At 38.9% G+C, this 18,827-nt stretch overlaps 1 protein-coding gene across 2 annotated transcripts in view; it reads left to right on the top strand.

Moving 5' to 3' along the window:
• Maob (monoamine oxidase B) overlaps window positions 1–17,367 on the top strand; it is a 121,798-nt gene extending 104,431 nt beyond the window's left edge. For both annotated transcript variants that reach the window (XM_036174523.1, XM_036174524.1), the window contains exons 9-15: window positions 1,761–1,857; window positions 3,196–3,249; window positions 4,749–4,806; window positions 7,178–7,275; window positions 13,836–13,947; window positions 14,895–14,957; window positions 16,474–17,367. In XM_036174523.1, coding sequence (XP_036030416.1) covers window positions 1,761–1,857; window positions 3,196–3,249; window positions 4,749–4,806; window positions 7,178–7,275; window positions 13,836–13,947; window positions 14,895–14,957; window positions 16,474–16,626 — 635 coding nt within the window. In that variant the 3' untranslated portion in view covers window positions 16,627–17,367. The remainder of the gene's footprint in view (window positions 1–1,760; window positions 1,858–3,195; window positions 3,250–4,748; window positions 4,807–7,177; window positions 7,276–13,835; window positions 13,948–14,894; window positions 14,958–16,473) is intronic.
• Window positions 17,368–18,827: the final 1,460 nt, after the last annotated feature.

The raw sequence follows: 18,827 nt of genomic DNA, 5'->3' as shown, positions 1-18,827 counted from the left end.
ATAAGATAATGTGCTTAGGTTCCCATCTTATGTAAGGGCCTTGTACACCCAAGGATTTTGGTTCTCCTGGGGGTTCTTGGGGTGAATCCTCCCAGATATGGAGGAAGAGGCAATTGGTAACCTTACTCAGCCACACCCCAGTCTCTTAACTCCGCACCCTGCAGTAAGTAATCCTAGCTAGTGCTCTTATTGGATTGGAACATCCACTGAGCAAGTGCTCTACCCTTTGCAAAGGACTCACCTCAAAGAGCTCTGTCATTTTGCCCTTTGAATCCAATGGCAGCAGCATAATGGGGCCAAGTTTCTGCCCCCTGAGACTCAGGTCATGAATTTTAGGTAGCTGGCTAGGGGCAGGTAGATGACATTTAGGACAAGCACATAGACTGGTTTAGGTTTTTTGTTTGTTTGTTTCTTTCTTTCTTTGATGTAATTAGTTAGCTTTTCATTATTTTTAATAAACTATATTTTGGTCATATTATTTCACTCCTCCTTCCAGATCCTCCCCACCTCCCTACCACATGTTCTTCAATATACCCTAAATAATCTCTCATTGAAATACTTAATATAATGTATTGCCATGTAATAGCAATTGTACTACATATGTGTGTATACTATATATATGTGTGTGTATATGTGTGAATATAATATATATGTGTGTATAAACTATATAAATACTGCAATATAAACACTATACATAAGGAATTATAACAAGAAAAATTGTATACATTTAGTTAGTACAGATGTAATAAAAAAATGTTTTTGGTTCTTTGAGACAGGATCTCTTTAGGTACCCCTGGCTGTCCTAGACTCACTATGCAGACAAGCTAGCTAGTCTTGAACTCACAGAGATTCTCCTGTCTCTGTCTAGAACATGCTTGGATTAAAGACGTGTGCCACTATGCCTGTCCTTAAAATGTTTTTGATAATAAGTTTGAATTGAGAGGTACAGAACCCATAGATAGAGAGGTCCAACTGTACTTTGTCCCAGATGATGATTATGAGAGTACTTTTATTCAGAAGGTATTGAAATTCTTACCAAAGTTGCTATGCTTGAAAGGAAAGTGGTATTCAGAGCTCAGGTTTGAAATGGGACTCTGTGGTTCATTTTAGCTTCACATGTACTCTCTGCCCTGTGTTCTAAAAGTCAAGGACTGTTTCAACTGGCATTAATTAACTAGACACAGCAGCACACATCTGTAGTCCCAGCTACTCAAGAAGCTGATGTAGGAAGGCCACATGAGGCCAGGAACCAGTTCGTGGCTGGCTTGAACAATATAGTGAGACCTCAACACTAAAAGAAAAGTTGGAAGAGGAGTAACTCCTCATGAAATAGAAGCATTCAGCCTCTTGTATTTCCCAAATTCCATTGGCCATTTTGATCTTGTTCTTTTTGTCCAAGACAGTGTCTTACATAGTTTGTCTCAAAATCACTATGTAGCTAAGGTTCCTGCCTCTATATCCCAGGTATGGGGATTATAGGTATACACTACCACACCCAGTTTGTTCAATGCCTGGAAAAAACCCAAGGCTTTGTGCATGCTAGGCAGGCATTGTACCAACTGTGCTACAATGTCTGGACCTACTCTGATTTTTTTCCACAGAACCTTGATTACCTAGCCCTCTCCTTGATATCATTTTATTTTGCTTTCATACACTTCGAGTATAAATTTCTCGAACTGAAAACTGTGTGTTTATTTGCATTTGCTGTGGGTGAAATGATAGGGAAATGGATATGTTCATCTACTTCACTATTTTCTAAGATTTCTGTGGATCCATGGTTATTGAAGGAGAAGAAGCTCCAATCGCATACACATTGGATGATACCAAACCAGATGGCAGTTATGCTGCTATAATAGGGTAAGGCACAATTATAGTATGGTAGTTATATTTGCTATTGACAAGATAACAAAATATAATTGATTAAGGAATACAAAGCTTCATTAAAACTATTTTTATTTGATAATACTACTCTCTAAATCCAGTAATAGAAGTATTATTCTTGCTTCTTTTTATTAATAAATATCTAGATGCAAATACCAATACATTTAAATTTTGTTATATCAATTTCTACTTCATATTTAATGTATTAAGAGATATATTGGGGGTCATCTTTACCTGACAGACTGATGTTACTTGAGTGTTTTACTAAGAGGGGTGTTTCACTAAATAGTTCTTATGGAGACTGTGTGGGCACCCATGTGGTTTACTATGTTTTCTGTTGCTATAGCAAATTTCTTAAGACTAGGTTAATTATGAAGAAGAGAAGGTCATTGTAGCTCACAGTTTTGGAAGTCCAAGAGCATGGTATTAACATTTACTAGACTTATTATGGGAGCCTTGTGCTACTCCATATATGGCAGAAAAGTGGAAGGGAAACATTTGTCACAAAATCACATGGCAAGAGTGGAAGCAAGGAAGCAAGTAGAGAAGCAGTCCACTGTCATGGAAACCATATTAATCTTTGGAATTCCTCACAATTCAAAATGTTCTGAAAGGCCCTATCACCTCTCAATGCCACTACATTGTGAATGGAATTTCATCATGAGTCTCGGTGATGACTACACTATCTAAACTTCAGTAAATGTTACTTATATGGGTTATTGAGATTTTTCTGAGTCCTATGACAAAGAAGGGGAGGACAGCCCTATCTTCATCTTGCCAGGGAAGCCTGGCATAGCTGAAGAGTGTTTGGGGGCCAGTAGTGGATACAAAGTTGTGCTGGCCACCAGAAAGCCAAGGCGAGAACAAGGAGGGCAGAGCAAGTTTTTAAGCAGAAAACAGTTGTAGGGCTGGAAATGAGATAGCATCTAAAAGACTGAGTGTTTCAGAGGCATCATGCCTGAGCAGAACCAAAGGGCAAGGGAGGACTGGACAGTTCAGAAACAGTCTTAAGTGAACATTTGAGGTTCAAGTCCTTTCCTCTTGGTCACCAGCATGCTGGAGGGCATTGGATTAGTCATCATATTAACCTAGGCAGAAATCATGGCCAGTCCTTTACTTTTGGTCCCCTGACTCCCCCAAAGCCAGAAAGTGCTTCTCAGTGTCAAGAATGCAATGTAGAAGCAAGGACACTATGAGCATTGTTAGCATATGAATGGCTTTTGCATAGCGCACAGGGCATGTGTAGCTATAGAAATGAAGTTAAAAATTTAAAAAAGTATTAAGTTGCCCACTTTTTCTTGTTTGTGTTTTTAGATTTATTCTTGCTCACAAAGCTAGGAAACTGACACGCCTTACCAAAGAAGAAAGGTAACAAAATGTTCTTTCCTTCTCTTTCTTCTTTCCCTCCCCCTTCCTTTGTCCCCCTCCTTCATTTCCCTCCTTCCTTCTTCTTCTCTCTCCCCTTCCTTCCCCATTCCCTGCCAACTTCCTTCCTTTCCTCCCTCATTTTCCCCTCTCCATTCCTCCTATCTGCCTTCCTTCCTTTCACTCCTCCCTTCCACTCTTTCTTCCTTCTTTTCTTACTTCCTTTTCTTTTCTAAGTTAATAGGAAAATAATTGTTTAGAGCAAGAGCACATACTCAATAGGGAGTGTGGGATTTTCAAGTAAGTTGCCTCTTTCTTTCCTCTTCCACCTTCCCTCTCCTTTCTTCTTTCTTTTTTGACTCTCTGCTTGCCTTTCAATGTTTATTAACTTTTTAACTTCTAGAATACCTCATAATATGTGTATTGCTCATGTGACATACCTGTTATGTTAACCATAAAGGCCTTATATGTCACAATGCTTATTACATAAGAACCAAATATTCTCATTAATAATTAAGTTATTTTATATAAGACATTATGCTAAGAACTATGAACAGTATGAAAAAGGACATAACAAAAGCACTGAACATGTACTTATGGAGAAGATAACTGAGTATACAAATTGCTAGGTTAAGCAGCACTATATCTGTGATGAATAGCAATTGCAGATTATAAGTATGGAGACTAATTTCTCTGGAGGCTATTTCTTCTGGCAATTTGTATTCACCACTAGCCAATATGTATACCTGCACCACAACTGATAACATATTTAGTGACTCAAAGCCCAAACTATTACTAATCTATAAAAACCAGTATTGAAACAGCTATGCTTATTTATAGAAACAGAAATATATCATTGGCTAGATTTATGTTAATCAATTACTTGATTCATCTTAATTGGCTAATTATAATCATTGGATTGCTTCCAATTCCCCCACTAGACTTAAAAGCTAGCATTTGCTGAGCATTTATTTATTAGAAACCCATTATTGGGCTAGGAACCTTACATTGGTAGTTTTTAAATTTGAGAATCACTTAGAAGGCTTGTAAAATGCAGATCACTGTCACTTTCCTTTCTGAGTCAAGAAGTCAGGAATGGAACCTGAGACTTGTCCTTTCTAAATTGATATACCCAGTGATTCACTTTACTTTCTTTCTTAAAGATTTAGCACTAGTCTCACTATATTCCTATTTGTGAGTTCATGGTTTTAAGACATGTTTTTAAAAGTTAAACTGAAGCTGGATATGCTCACACTTGCCTGTAATCATGTCACATGAGAGCCAGGGCAGGAAGCTTGAGAATGCTATGCAAGCCTGGGTTACATAGTAGGACAGTATCTCAAGCAAAAGAAAACAGGAATTAGTTAACATGAAATGGCGAAGTAGAAATAATGGCACCCAGAGACTTTGACATACGGGAATAGGTGCCTCTCACTTTGTCTTTGCCTTAGTTCCTTTAGCTTTCACTTTTATCATTCAAACATTATTTCTCTGTTGTACAGGCTAAAGAAACTTTGTGAGCTATATGCCAAAGTTCTGAACTCTCAAGAAGCTCTGGAGGTAAGGCTGTTTCCTAGCCTTTTTCTGTAGTTGGAGAGCTTCTCTCCAGGTTCCACCAAGTCCCCTCGGTCTGTCCCACAACCCACGTATAAAATAATCATACAGACACTTATATTATTTAAACTGCTTGGCCATTAGCTCAGGCCTACCATTGTCTAGCTCTTACTCTTATATTTAGCCCATTTCTGTTAGTCTATACTTTGCCACATGGCTTGTGGCTTACCAGTGTCTTTATATGTTGCTTCTCATGGCAACGGCTGGCAGTGTCTCCTCCCAGCCTTCCTGTTCCCAGCCTCCTCCTCTTCCTTGCCCCGCCTACCCTATCCTTCTTGCTTGGCTACTGGCCAATCAGCACTTTATTTATACAGAGTGATATCCACAGCATGTTTCCAATGGGGAGAGACCTTTTCTTTTCCTGAAAGCATTTTCAGGACAGGTTTGTGTCAGTTGGACCCTCCAGCTGATTTTTTTCCTGGTAGACTCACAGAAGGGTCTGTACACATAGAGTTGGTGAATAAATGGTTCCATAAAGTGTGAGGGAGCCCTGGCTGTGTGGGTGATGAGGCAAGGAACGTGTGATATTCTCTGGGTTTAGGTAGGGTTTCTATTGTCCCTAAATTCAGAGCTGTTCCCAGAGCAGGCTTTTTTGGGTGATAGCAGTTTGTAACTAAAGTTCTCCAGCATTGCATGAAGTAGTTGAATGGAGAACTTTACTTAATGAGAAAAGCAGTTGATTTTGTATTTCTAAAAGGTGATGAGTTTTCATTTAAGAAAGTCTCTTCTAAAAAGGATATTGATGATTAATTTCTGATGCTTCTGTGTGTTTTTATGCAAAGAAAGTACTTGCTTCACTGTGGCTTTGATATTTGTTGTGTGGGAGGAAGAAATTCCTTGGAGGAAAGTGAAATAAAAGAGAAAGCCCAACCTTTCTTCTGATTGGCTGCAAAGAGCCAGAGAAGGATGGTTAGGAAGCAACAGCCACCCTCAGAAGTCAGAACACAGCATGATAGTGATAATACCAAAAGAGGCTTAGGACCATTCACTACTTAGTCAGGACCTCATGCTTTGTCAACAGGATGCCTTAAATGACTATGCAAAGTCAACTACATGATTGCATTTAAAAAACAAAAACAGTTTTCAAAGTCTAGTTTTAAATATTTTGCTATATCAAGTTTCTATTTTCAAAGTGATGTATAATAAACTTTCTCTTTAGATTATTCATTGTTGGTTTCTCCCACTCCTGGGTAGAATTGAACTTAGGGCCGGTGGTGGCACGTGCCTTTAATCCCAGCACTTTGGAGGCAGAGGCAGGCCCTGTGAGTTGGAGGGCCATCCTGGTCTACAGAGCAAGATCCAGGAAAGGCACAAAGCTACACAGAAAAACCCTGTCTTGAAAAACCAAAAAAAAAAAAAAAAAAGAATTGAACTTAGGGTGTTAACATGCTAGGCATGTGATCTATCACTGAGTTCTATCTCTTTGCAAAACTCTCAGCTAATATATAGCCTGTTAATGGCTAAAAGACATTTTGCAGACCAATGGTTGTTTACAAGTTCCACCATCCCACCATAGTGAATACATACTATGAAAATTGTTCTGCCTTCAGCAAAGATCACTGCTACCAAATCATGAAACTCACTATTGTCTCTTTTTTTGTAAATACACAGTTCTGCTTTTTTTCTTGGTCCACCATCTTTGTAAACTATATCATTTTAAAACTTTCTGAAAACCATTAAACACTCAAAGCTTTCCAATAGGTAAAAAGAAAGTAAAAATTGAAATAGATAATTATTGTTTATGAGCTATGTACAGGAATAGTGGTAAATTTCCATAATCCCAGTACTTGGAAGTTAGAGGAAGAAGAGGAGGATCAAGAATCTTAGGCCAGCTTATACCACATGACAAGACTTTGTCTCAAAAAATAAAATTTAAGACATGCATGTGCCAAATGGGAAAACTTTCTAAGGTCTGAAATTATCAAAACTTTATTATTTGAAAACATTTACCTGCCCAAAGACCAGTACTTCAAAACATCAGGGTAATACAACCCTATTTCAGAAGTACATTCAGCCCGCTATATGTATAGGTTCTTCAAAATATTTGAAAAAACATCACCCATGTGCTAAAAATTCAGTGTGATAAGTATTTGTATGGCATTTATATTGTGCACAGGCTACATGGAAACACTACAGCACTTTCTACAGAAGACTTGAGTGTATCTAGGAAGTAGGGAAGCTTGAAAGATCAGCCCTTCAGATTCTAAGAGACAGCTGCAATTTGTTCTGTACAATGAAGTCTATGTGTGCTTGATAGACAATAGACAAAACACCTGCCTCTGTTTCTCTTTCAAGCTTTTGTACCTCTTCCTTACAGCCAGTCCATTACGAAGAGAAGAACTGGTGTGAGGAGCAGTACTCTGGGGGCTGCTACACAACCTACTTCCCTCCTGGCATCATGACCCAGTATGGAAGGTACTACCCAATCACTGCACCAACTCATACAGGCTGGCACACATTTAAACAAGCCATGCTTAATAAATAAAAGTGTACTGAGCTGTGACTGAAAGCCCTGCAATTGAAGCCAAGCTCCAACTAAATTACCATGTTTCTTCCTGGTTTTTGCTTTCTTGTCAATACTAGAAAGAAAGAATATCCCCAATTTCCTTTGAAGCTCATGAATCTCACAAAGGAAGCCACTGTACTGCCCATTTTTGCTGTTTCCCTTTTTTATTCCTCTAGAGATGTAAATTCTATCAATATAACCAGAGAAAGTTGACACATAATGAGCACTTTAGATAGCCAGAGGGTTTGTTCAGACTGGCAGTACAGTGTCCTAATACTGAGTCTAGAACTCAGTAAACTTCCCCAAGCACCCTTCTGTTGTTGGTTGTTTTACTCTTTACTCTTTTACTCTTTGCTCTTTTAGGAGGCCCACCACCCAGCTCCCAAACAAATTACACATGGAGTCTTATTATTATGTATAAATGCCCAGCCTTGGCTTGGCTTGTTTCTAAACAGCTTTTCTTAACTTAAATTATCCCATCTACCTTTTGCCTCTAGGGTTTTTCTTTGTCTTACTTTCACTCTTACTCCGTGGCTGGCTCTGTGGCTGTGTGGCTGTATGGCTGGCCCCATCTTTTCTCACTCCTTCTCTCCCTGTTCTCTTGTTCCCCTTGATCTCCTCCCAGATTTCTCCTTCTATTTATTCTCTCTGCCTAGCAGCCCTACCTATCCTCTCTCCTGCCTCACTATTGGCTGTTTGCTCTTTATTAGACCATCAGGTGTAGATGTAACCGTCTTGTTAAATAAGAAACACAGAGCAAATTGCAGAGTTAAAAGCCACAAGGTCAGAGCAATAGCTGAGAGCTGAAAACCTTACCCTTCACTGCTGCTCTGTCTTTCCTCTCCACCAGAGAGCTACTTCCTGTGTCCTGTCTTTTATATAGACTTTCTGTTCTGCCTTCTCCTTGGTTGTAAACCCAGCCACATGACCTCCTCATCACTGCCTGTCTGTACAGACCTCCAGGTCTTCTATGGTTGGTATTGAGATTAAAGGCGTGTGTCGCCATGCTGGCTGTATCCTTGAACACAGAGATCCTGCCTAGCTCTGCCTCCCAAGTGCTGGGATTAAAGGCATGCACTACCACCACCCAGCTTCTGCTCTGGGTTGCTCTGACCCCAAGGCAACTTTATTAATATACAAATAAAATCACATTTCAATACAAATAAAATATCACTATAATCAGGTGTTTTAGACAGGCAAAGTAACACAGCTTCACAGAGTTAAACAAATGCAACATAAAAGAATGCAACGTACCTTTGCATCATTAAACAAATGTTTCACAGCTTAAACAAATGTAACACATTTTAAAATAATATTCTACAACACCCTTCTGTGTCAACATGGGCATGGTTGTGTAAACTCAGAATCAATTTTAGACCAGGCAGGAAAGGGCTTGGGTTCCTACTCTCTTCCTACCAATCACCTATCTAGTCATTTATTGTTGTTGGAGTTTACTTTTCTTAGCACATGGATGAGAAACACAAGATAATGTGATCATTACCTGAGTTATTATTTAGCAACTTTATTCTGTTTATAACATATGATATGACTCACCCATTCAGAGTTCACAGGCTTTTAGCAGTCACAGCATTGTGCATCTGAGTATGAGTCACTGTTGCCGAGTTTAACGCATTTGACGACAATAACAAGGTGTGAATTAATGACCATTACTCTGACTCTCCTAGTAACACTAAACTAAATCAGGAAAGAGAATAAAAGGGTGTTGAGAGTACAGCACAGAGTGTTAGTGAATGAAAACAATTAATCAAACTCTCCATGAGAACCAGTAGAAGTGTTAAAACTCGCTTAGCAGAAGATGATTAATGATTCTAGTGATCATGTTCTTTGTGTGCCTGTAGATGCCAAAATAGAATCCAGAGAAAATTTCCAGGGAAAAGGGTACTGCCAATAAACTTCTGAGTCATTGGGTTACTTTTCAGATATGCTGAATGTGCACTAAGTCACAAGTAATTGTTTCATTCGGTGTATACTGGATAAGTGCTAACCATTTGCTGACCACTTCTAAAAGTGTCAGTATCAATACTTCCTTGCTAAGGAGTTGACAGTGTTGGAGGCAGTGGTGGGGAGCAGAGGAAGGATAGAACATAAGAAATTAAGGTACTAAAGTACTCATGCCAGTGCTTTAGTTAAGGGTATAAAGATAATCTAGGGACTCACGGAATTGCAATCTTACCTTATCTAGTGAAATGTGAAGTAGCTTCATGTCAGGCTATCAGAAGCCTCCTAGGGAATGCAGTCCAGGTAGAATGTTATGGAAATAGCGATTGTTTAGAATCCTGCTAGTTCTTATGAGGTCTTGGACAAAGCTAAGTGTGACAGGGCTATAGGTGATATTGATGACAGAATGACAAGAATCAGGGATGGAGAAGTGGCTCAACAGTTAAGAGCACTTACTGCTTTTGCAGAGGACTTGAGTTCCGTTGGCAGCACCCACATCAGGTTTTTCACAACACCCTGTTACTCTAGCTCCAAGGATCTTCAGACCTCTGTGTGCACCTCCATTCACATACACAGAATTAAAATTTTTAAATCAAATAAAATGTCAAGTATCAAACTAGAAAGACTTGTAGGATCCTTTGTGTCCTGTGACATTTATAAAACCTCTACACCACTACATTTATTTGGGTTTGAGGTTTGTTTTAAATCCAAAGTGTAGTGTAATTTGATACCTGACCACTGAATGCTGAGCTGTATGCTCAGTTCCATAGACCATCAGGAAAATGCCTGAGGGAGTGAGGAGAGTGAAGAATGTTTAATTGATCAGGCCTTGTACTGAATGTGAGAAGCAAGAAAAATCCCACCACATTAGACACTAGTGATGACATGGTAAGTCTTTTCATCTTTGTCCTTTCTCATGGATGTGTATCAGGTTTCATATCATAATGCAGAAACTAAGGCACAGCACAGCTTAAAGACATAACGCCCAGCTCAAGAAGACACTGTATCACAGGATATCCTTGACCCTGCAGGGCTATGATACCAGGGACAGTGCAATGAGAATTGTTGTTAGGGCCCTAGATGTATTCAACAAGTGTTCTGCTTCCAGCTGGAAGATAGAGGACAAAATTGGCAGACCAACTTTCGTAAAGAACTGAAGACATGTTTCTTAAGAAACTTCTGTTGTAGATATTATAAATGAAAAGTGTATTGGAGCAAATATTCAGTTAAGACACATAATTCATGAAGAATATATGTGGAGGTCTCCTTTGTAATATTCTCTCCTGTTGTTGGTTGTTTTTATTTTCACTCTTTGACTCTTTAGGGGGCCTGCCACACAGCTCCCCAGCTTTCTTATGAATGCCCGGCCTTAGATTGGCTTGTTTCTAGCCAGCATTTCATACCTTATCCCATCTACCTTTTTCCTCTGGGCTTTTACCTTTCTCTTACTTTTGTATATCTTACTTTCACTCTTACTTGATGACTGACTAGGTGGCGGCATGGCTGGCCCCTAGCACCCTCCTTTCCTTGTTTTTCTCCCTCTTTTCTCCCTACTCCCTTCTCTCAGATTTCTCCTCCCATTTATTCTCTCTGCCTGCCAGCCCCGTCTACTCTTTCTCCTGCCTCGCTATTGGCCATTCAGCTCTTTATTAGACCATCAGGTGTTTTAGGCAGGCAAAGTAGCACAACTTCACAGAGTTAAACAAATGCAACATAAAAGAATGCAACACTTCTTTGCATCATTAAACAAATGTTCCACAGTATAAAAAAATCTAACCCACCAGGTGGTGGTGGTGCATGCCTGTAATCCCAGCACTCGGGAGGCAGAGCCAGGCAGATCTGTGTGAGTTCGAGGCCAGCCTGGTCTACAGAGTGAGATTCAGGAAAGTAGCAAAGCTACACAGAGAAACCCTATCTTGAAAAAAAAAAAAACCATCTTAAAACAATATTCCACAACACTCTCTCCTCCATCTTTATTGAATACACTATCTGCTCACTTACCTTCTCATCTAGAGGAAGGATGACACCCCACCCCTGCAAAGGAAGACAATTTCCACACAGTCATTGGGCAGAAACTGTCTTTCTGTTTAATCCTTGCTTTTTACATTTTCACATGATGTTGTTAGATTGACTAGTTCTCTACATTTTAGTCTTCCAATCTTTAACTAAAGTTTGGCCATAGCACTCCCTACCAGTTCTTCAACAGTTCCTTCTGTTGCAAAAGATGAGCATCTGCTGAAATGCCTCATAGCTCAAACAACATGGAGAGGGTAAATTTACCTTCTGTCCCTGGAAACCCTAACTGAACACCCCTAGGCTCCCAATAATTACAGATGACTCCATGTATTTTAATAATTTTAATCTTTCCTTAGATTCCCCCTGCCTTTTGCATGGCTATGATAAATGCTGATAAAGGAAAACATAACAATTCAAGTAAAACTATTAAGTTTTCTGATAAGAGGCCCAGAAACTATTAACTTTTTTCAGGGGGACCAAATACGTGACAAAATAACTTGTTTTTTCTCATTATTTAGAGGTATCAATCTATCATGGTATAGACAGCATGTTAGAACAGCTCATATTGTAACAGGAAGGATACAGAGCAGAACAGTAATAAGAAGGGAACAGAGTAATATATATCCCCCAATGACACACTCTCAGTGATGTGTTTTCTCTAATAGGCCTAATCTTCTAAAGCTCTACCACCTTGCAATAGTCTGTTCTCTTTGTGAATCCATCAATGAAGATCAAATCTTCCCTGGAAACTCTTGTAGACATGCCAAAAAGGGACACTTGTTAATGAACATAAGCATTGTGCTGAACTTTGGATATCCCTTTTCTGATCATGGAAGCCTGAGATAGGATGAAAATGGCTCTGAATGGTACTTCTTTTATGATTTCTTTGTAAGCATAATAATGGACTTTCCTTCTTATAGCCTAAGTGACCTTTCCATATCTTTGCTTAGGATGTTAGCACTCTGGAAGCTGTGATAGTAATATATTAGGTGACACAGCGATGATAGAAATAGAGAGGTTGACATCTGTTAGATATATTTCAAATGCTGGTTCTGCTGTTTAATAGCACTATATCTCTTGCTGAGTCACTGCACATTTCTCCAAAACTGTTTATTTATATGTAATGTGAGATGTTAACTAGTAGTCTGTCATGGAGTTCTTGAAAAGATTAGAAAGAAAATAGAATATAGTACAGAGATGACATGTAGCAAAGTAACCAAGACTGTGTTAGAGTTGTTCGATCACTTGGCTTCAAGTACTATGTCTGCTACTTTTCGTCTGTAGTCTAGATAAAAGCACTTCATCATTGTTATTGGTTAGGGTCTAGGAAGCAGACACTGCAGCAAGCAGTAGACAGGCTAGATATCGGACTGTGTCCTTCAGATTGACAGCTATGGAAGGAAGAGGAAGGAAGCAAGAAAGAGGGTTGAAGAACAAACCAGGTAATGATGCAGTTTCAACAAAGGTACCATATGACCCCGTGAAGCATTCTGGAAGTAGACTGCTCCTTCCAAGTAGTCTCAGGTTAGAGTATGGGGCTTGCATCTTTAAAGGCTTATTTATATGTCAGTCATTGAAGGTAGTTGGTATTGGAAGGAGTCATGAGGTAGTTTTCTCCAGTGGAAATAGTCACCTCCAATGAGTGCCAATATTAGAATACCACATTCTGGAAGAACTTCCACCAACCAATAAGTCCTTCATTCTTGGTGGGGCATCACAGTGTCTACCACAGTCAGTCTACCTCTGCATCCTTCTCTGGGAAGTGTGGGTAATAATAGTATTGGGGTTGTGGTGAGGAGTAATGAACTTTGAAGAGCTAGTGTCCAACAAATTTTAATTTAAAGTTTGATGCACTAGTTCTGAAACCTAGTGAATAGTAGTTAATGAATCCGTGACTCGTTTATTTCTTCTCAGTTTCATTATTGGAAGCCATCTTAAAAAATCACTAGACTATCCCTTTAAGAGATAGCTATGGGCTAGAGATGTGGTCCAGTAGTAGAGAACATGCAGAGTATACATAAGGCCTTGGGCTCCATCCTGTATCGTACAAAAACAAAACTAGTTACTATGAAAACAGATGAGGAGGGCAAAGCTTGATAAGAAGAAACTGTCAAGTTTAATGGTACAATAACTAGGTAAGAAATCAGAAACATGTGTCACCTTCTTCATATAAAGGGAACCTCATATAAAGGCAACTGGACTTATTAGGTCCCTCACTTTATAAAGATAATCAAATACATATTTTGTCCCCATTGATGTCAGATCCTTTCCCTGTTATCTCTTGGTACAGGAGTGAGTGAACTTCAGCTTTTGTTCCACTTTGCCTATCACAGAGATAATACAACAGCCAGAGGCACCCAAGGAACCTTATTCCTTATTGTCAGTGTCCTTTTAGAAGTTTCTAACCTGTAGAAGCCAACTGGCCTTGGTCCTCATGAGAGAACTCATTTCTGGCTGTATGCAATGACATTTACTGCTTTGCTTTTGTTCCCAGGGTTCTACGCCAACCAGTGGGCAGGATTTTCTTTGCAGGCACTGAAACTGCCACACACTGGAGCGGCTACATGGAAGGGGCTGTGGAGGCTGGGGAGAGAGCTGCCAGAGAGGTAGGAACACAAAAGCTTGATAAAAAGTTCGAAGATGCCTGAGATCTTGGCAGTATCCCCCCACACACCATATTCCCCATCTAAAGACCCAGGAAACCATTATAAACATTATAAATTAGTTTTAGGGAAAAGGAATACCTTAACCAAACAAAACAATGAAAACATCAAATATTTCACTTGAAGTAGGAGTCACAACTCAGCTGTACTTAAGAAATATGGGGAGGAGAGATGGTTCAGCAGTTAAGAGTGTTTCCTAGTCTTTGAGAGGATCTGAGTTTGATTCCCAACACCTATGTCAAGAGGCTCACAACTACCTGTAACTTCATTTCCAAGGGATACAATACCATCTTCAGAACTCAGAGGACATCTGCACACCAGAAACACACGTGCACATAATTACAAATACAACAGATCTTTCAAAATAGAAGATGTGGAAAGGTGGCTCCTCAGTTAAGAGTACTCACTGCTCTTGCAGAGGCTTTTTCCCAGCACTCACATTAGCTCTAGGGGATCTGAAGCCCTCTTTTGATCATCAAAGCTTCCTTCAAGCACCTGACACACTGACATACACTCAGCAAGCACACATGCAGATACATTTTTTTAAAATGTTAAATGAAAACTATTACCTAAGTCTGATGTTATAGAATCCAAAATATTTCCATTAGGATTCAAAATTCATGTTTATTCCTTTTTGGCAAGTCTTCTAGTCTCATTCCCATTAAGACATGTTCACAAGTACTAAAATTTATGGTGACACGAATAGTTGAGACCTTTTATACCATAAATAAAAGATCTTTGGGGCCTTTCAAAGAGTCAAGTGGATTGCTCTGCCCTTTGCCTTGACATTGTTGATGGATATCTCAAGAGGCATCCACTTGGTTCTTTTTAAAGAATAAAAGAAAGATACTATCTGCTTTGCTATTTGCCAAGGTAATCTTTCATTTCAGATTCTGCATGCCATTGGGAAGATTCCAGAAGATGAAATTTGGCAGCCAGAACCAGAGTCTGTGGTAAGCTATATTTCACAAATTTATATGTCTTTACTCTAAGAATGATTGTTTCCATGAACACACTTGTATATATGCACATTCCTTTTCCTAATGATTCAATGTATGAATAGCTAAGTAAATCACATGACTTAGGATGTCACAGATTTAGATTCACTTTGACAAATTTGTAGTGCTACATCTCTTGCAGATTAATAGGAAAAACATGATTTTTTGTGGTAAGGAAAAATTTCCCAAAAAACTCTAGACACATTAAGAAGTAAATGGGGGCTGGGGCATCACACAGAGGCAGAATGTTCGCTTAGCAGGTGTAAGATCCTGGGTTTGAAGAAAGAGAAGGGAAGAAAAGACAGAACTCAATCCTAAGAACTTCAATGTCTATTGAATGAACTGACTTAAAGAGTCTCAACAAGAGGTAGGAAAAGAAGGTAGAAAAAAAAAGATAGGAAAAAATTTATTTATATTTTTTACATAGTAGACATGATAAAAGTTTATTCAATGTTGTTTGAAATGATATCTTATTACTGTTTCAATGTGGTTAATTATATGTAAGATTAAATATATCACTAAAGATTTAAGAGAATAAGCTCAGAGGAACTGTCCACATTTGTCACCATTATTATTAACTAATTCCAGAGATTTCTTCACCCTGAAAGATAAATCTCCATGACATTCATACCCATTCTCTTCTCCATCCCCAGTACTTGGGGATAATTGACTTGTTTTCTGTATCTGAATTTGCATACTGTGAATGATTAGATGGATAGATGATAGATGATGGATAGAAAATAGATAGATGGAAGATAAATGTATGTATGTATGTATTTATGCATGATGTAGGTTTGTATGATAGATGATAGATAGATAGATAGATAGATAGATAGATAGATAGATAGATGATAAAAAGTTTATTATCCTCCCTCCAAAGGTAAAGTGGGAACAAAATGGAGCACATTTGAACTCATTTCAATTATAATTCCTTTTCTAGCAAAACCATAGAAATTTTTTCTGACTCATAGGAAGGATACATAGAGTTATAGAGAATGGGAATCCATAAGTTCAGTTAGTCTTCTCTCCTTTTAAGCCTGAAGCCATAGAGCATAGCCCTGACATTCCAAAATTACTGTGCTAGTGCTTTTGCTAGAAATAGGATGGTGGGCTGAGGGAAAAAATCATTCATCCTCCTCTACAAATATTTATGATGTACATGGGCCATTGTGGTCTGAGCACGGCAGTGCTTTCAGATGAGAAGACAGGGAATAACCCCGAAGTACAATCCTGACAGAGAATATGCTGAGAGAAAATATGAAAAGTAGATCCATCTCAGGCTGGGGGTGCAGAAATACTAGCAAAGTAACATAAAGGGCCAGATGAAGAAGAGGGGGTGAGCCACAAGTGGTTGCCATGGTTTATACTTCAGAAGTTGGAATAAGTGGGTTATTCTAAAAAACTCTCAAAGAAATAGGTTCTGGAATGACATGCATAACCCTGTACTGACACAAACATTCTCTGCACCCAGGATGTCCCTGCACGACCCATTACCAGCACCTTCCTGGAGAGACACTTGCCTTCTGTGCCAGGCCTGCTGAAGTTGCTTGGATTTACCACCATCTTTTCAGCAACAGCTCTTGCTTTCCTGGCTTACAAAAGGGGCCTGCTTGTGCGTTTCTAAAGATGGCCCTTACACATCCACAGTCTTCTCATTCTGCATGGCATGAAGGCTTTGGGAAAGGGTTCTTATAAAATCTCACAAAAACAGAGAATATGGCGTGAGAAAGCACGGTAACTTGTTTTCCATTTGTCTGCTTGTTAGCATCCCATTTCCAACTTTTCTGCCCTGTGAATTTTTAGAGCAGACAGGCTTGCTCAAGCTCCTTGCTTACACCTTCACTGGCCAGGCACACAGTATTTTTCAAACCCCTGTGGCTTTGTGCTTTTCTTTCTTTCTGTGTGTTATGTCCTCACTTGTTCAGGTTCTTTGCAGTTGTACTTACAATCCTGTCTTGTTATAATTAGAAGACATTAAATACCATCTGGAGCTCATTTTCTCCTTTAGAGTTGAAGAAACCAAATGCAACAGAGGTGAAACTTAATCGCACAAGGCCTATGGTAAACCCCTAGTATTTGGGTGACTGCAATGCAAGTTGATGCTTTTCCCCCCTCCCAAGATGTTTTCCCTAATCATCCATAGTCACTAGTGCTTGTTCCGATGTGAATTTACTCTATATTAATTGGTATTGTGCTACTCAGTAGATAGCCTTTAGTCTTGCTGTTTTGTGAAGTATCGCAACTAATTTTTATGTTTCTTGAGAGTGGAAGTCTTATCTTTGTTGTTCTTTTGTATCTTCCATTATTCTTCCATTCATAGATTAAGACACACTTAGGTAATTAAAAATAAAGCTGTTTGACCATATGTTTGCTGTTTCTTCTTTGGGGGCACTGACTTTCAAGGTTTTGATAAGGCAAATCCAGGGTCAGTATTAGACATATAATTGTGGCATGAAAGCATTTAGTGAGAACTTTCTGAGAGCCTAGATGTTAGGTGCATTTTGATGGTGAGATCCATCATGGACTCACATGTATGGTGAATGATTTAACATTGTTCAGTAAGGATTCTGTAAGACACAGCTTCTGGCTCTTTTCTCCAGCCAGTCTGTCAAAATAATAGACACTAACATAAAATGAATAACCTATTAAAATAATTATAATACTTCAGTTGACCTTTCATATTTCATGTCAGTGTGGTGCTCTTTAATAGGTAAACCCATTAATTGAAAACTATAATGTCACAGACCATTAAGTCCTATATAAACTATTTTTAAATGAGATCATTTTGAAGAGCTCATCCTTCTTGACTCCCAAGATTAATAAATGATACTAGAGTTTCTGAACCTACAGTGACATTCATGTGCATGGATTTATGGGAACTTCAGAAGTTATATGAGGAAAATAAAGAACCTATTAAGAATTTGTATCTCTTTTGGGTTTTCTAAATCTGTGGAAAGTGTACTGCTAGGGTTAGAGTAGTTGCTTGGTGGTGGGACACTCAAGCCGAATACCACAGGCCTGGGTTTCATCCTAAGCCCAAGCAAAGCAAACTCCTAGAGCGAGGACAGAACTCGGAGGCAGAGTGAAAACCAGAGATTTCACTAGTCCTCAGCACTTATTAGTCATTTCAATTGCTGCACTTGGACTGTGCTTTGTGACTTCAACTGTAGGATTTTTTTCTTATTTAAGAAAAATGGGTAGCTGGCCTTGGTGGCTTACACCTAAAATCCCAGCACTTGGAAAGATTTAAGATTCAAGGCCTGCCTAGGTGTAGAGAAAACCTATCTTAAAATAAATAATAGAGGGCTGGGGGTGTATCCTAGTTGGTAGAGTGCTTGGTTAGCATATGCAAAGCTCTGGGTAGGATCTCTAATATTTTATAAAACTAGGCATTATAGTGCATGTCTATAAACCCAGCACTTGAGAAATGGAAGCAGGATAATTGGGAGTTGAGGGTCATTATCAGGTGTATAGCAAGCCTGGGATGCATAAAACACAACTAAAGCAGCCATAATGTAAACCAGTATGGGGAACTCTCAGAAATCTAAATGTAGATCTATCACATGACCCAATTACACCACTCTTTACCCTATGTGCAAAGGACTCAGCATCATATTCCACAGACACTTGCTCAACTATGTACATTTCTGCTTTATTTCACAATGGCTAGTAATGGAAACAACCTAAAAGTCCTTCAACTAATTAAGGGATAATAACAAAAGATGTATTCTATTGTATACTACTCAGCTATAAAATTATGAAATTATGAATTTTTCAGGTAAATGAATAGAACTAAAACATGCTGAATGAGATAACCCAGATGCA

Source organism: Onychomys torridus, chromosome X, assembly GCF_903995425.1.
Source record: "Onychomys torridus chromosome X, mOncTor1.1, whole genome shotgun sequence".
NCBI classification, from domain to species: Eukaryota; Metazoa; Chordata; class Mammalia; order Rodentia; family Cricetidae; genus Onychomys; species Onychomys torridus.
This window is presented reverse-complemented; position numbering and strand designations above follow the sequence as displayed.